This window comes from Cariama cristata, unplaced genomic scaffold (assembly GCF_000690535.1).
Source record: "Cariama cristata isolate BGI_N322 unplaced genomic scaffold, ASM69053v1 scaffold31071, whole genome shotgun sequence".
Classification (NCBI taxonomy): Eukaryota; Metazoa; Chordata; class Aves; order Cariamiformes; family Cariamidae; genus Cariama; species Cariama cristata.
In genome coordinates, this window is record NW_009601475.1 from 1,664 (window position 1) to 3,292 (window position 1,629).

General features: G+C 46.2%; 1 protein-coding gene across 1 annotated transcript; it reads right to left on the reverse strand.

The window, feature by feature from the left end:
• Positions 1–733: 733 nt before the first annotated feature.
• On the reverse strand, positions 734–1,550 carry HOXC10 (homeobox C10; the record flags this gene model as incomplete). Its single annotated transcript, XM_009710477.1, has 1 exon — positions 734–1,550. A coding segment is annotated over exon 1 (784 nt), but the record flags the coding sequence as incomplete, so codon positions are not given.
• Between the last annotated feature and the right edge of the window lie 79 nt (positions 1,551–1,629).

Below are 1,629 nucleotides of genomic sequence, written 5' to 3' on the forward strand. Positions count from 1 at the left end.
TCCCAACGAGCTTCCAAGCCCTGGAACGAGCCACAGTCCACAACTCCAGCCTGAGCTGTTTGTCACTGCAAATTAGACCTTACGCATTTTAATATTTTTTACCCCGCTTTAACACCGAGCGAAAGCCACAGAAGACGAATTCGCTTAGCACACGGAAATCAAGCATTTGCACAGAAAGCGGTATGGAGGGGACCAAAACAAAAAAAAAAAAAGAAAAAGAAAAAAAGAAATCAAGGTTTCTCTGCCTTAAAACCCACAACATCCTCCCCCAAACAAACAAGCAACCCCCAAATCTCTGCGATTTCCAAGCAAAACCACCTCGTCTGATGACACTCCGCAGCGTTGGCTGCAAGGACCGAATTTGGGGTTTTTTTGCATAAGTACATGCACAGCACATTTTCTCCATATAAACAGCGAGAGGACGAGTTCTCAGAGCTGCCTGCTCCTTTTTCTCAGCTCGAATACACATATATTTAAGAAAAAAAAAAAAATACCACAAAACACAACGAACCAAACCACAGCCCCAAACCCAACATTCCTAGGAAGAATATTTCTTTTTTTTTTTTTTTTTCCCCCAAAAAGACAGCAACAAGACAGAACATTACGGTGCCAATTTCTGGAGGAGAAGTTGGCAGGGTAGAGAGCACATTACTGCATATTCGCATTCCTCTTATTAGCCATGGATGATTACTAATTGCTGAAATTAGCTACCGGTAATGAATGCTTCCCTTACCTTTTGCTTCATTGTCAGAATTGTCAGTGCTGGTGTCAGTGCTTTTATTCAGCTCTTTCTCGGCTTCCGAAGGACTGGTTTTGGGTGCTGGGGCGCTTTTTTCTGTTTTAATTTCGTTGGTGGCTGGGTTCTGAGGATTATCTGTTTTGGTGTTTTCGGGGAAACTCACTTTAGGCACCGGGGGCGGCGGAGGAGGTGGAGGAGGTGGTGGTGCTGGTTCCAGATGCTCATTCCTTGGGTTCAGGCTCGCCCTGGCTTCAAAACTTGCCTCAAACTCATTTGGATTGCTGCAGTTTGACGTCTTCTCCATGGAGGGGTAACCTTGGCTCGCCCGGTAGTAGCTAGGAACGGGGACTTCATGGTCATTTAGGCAAGGCTCAGGCATTTGGTTGGGGTAGAGGGCTGTCTCTGTGGCATTTTTTGCTCTTTTATCAGCGTTATACATACAGCAAACATTCTCTTCCTTGACATTGGTTGGGAAGGAGCAGGATGGGAGCTGTCTTGCAACAGGTTGCTCGATCCTGTACGTATTTTTGGGGTCACACCAAGTGTCTAGCTGAGAAAGGTAAGATGGATAGGTGCTGAGAGACAAGGTAGCGCTATTCACCTCGTCCCTTTTGGAAAGAGATGGGATAATTCCACAGTTCCTCATGACTCCGCAGCTGAAATCGCTCCCAGGCTGCATGTACATCCCTTGGCTGGAGGAATAATTCTCCCCTCTACAGGTCCCGGCCAACGAGTCCATCAAAAACGAGTTAGAAGTCACATTGTTGGGACATGACATTTTCAGAGAGGGTTTTTAAGGAGGAATACTCCAGCCAGGGGCTGACATCTTTTTTTTAGGGGGAAAAAATATCAAGCACCATAATTATCCACGCATCGCTCTCCCCCCCTCC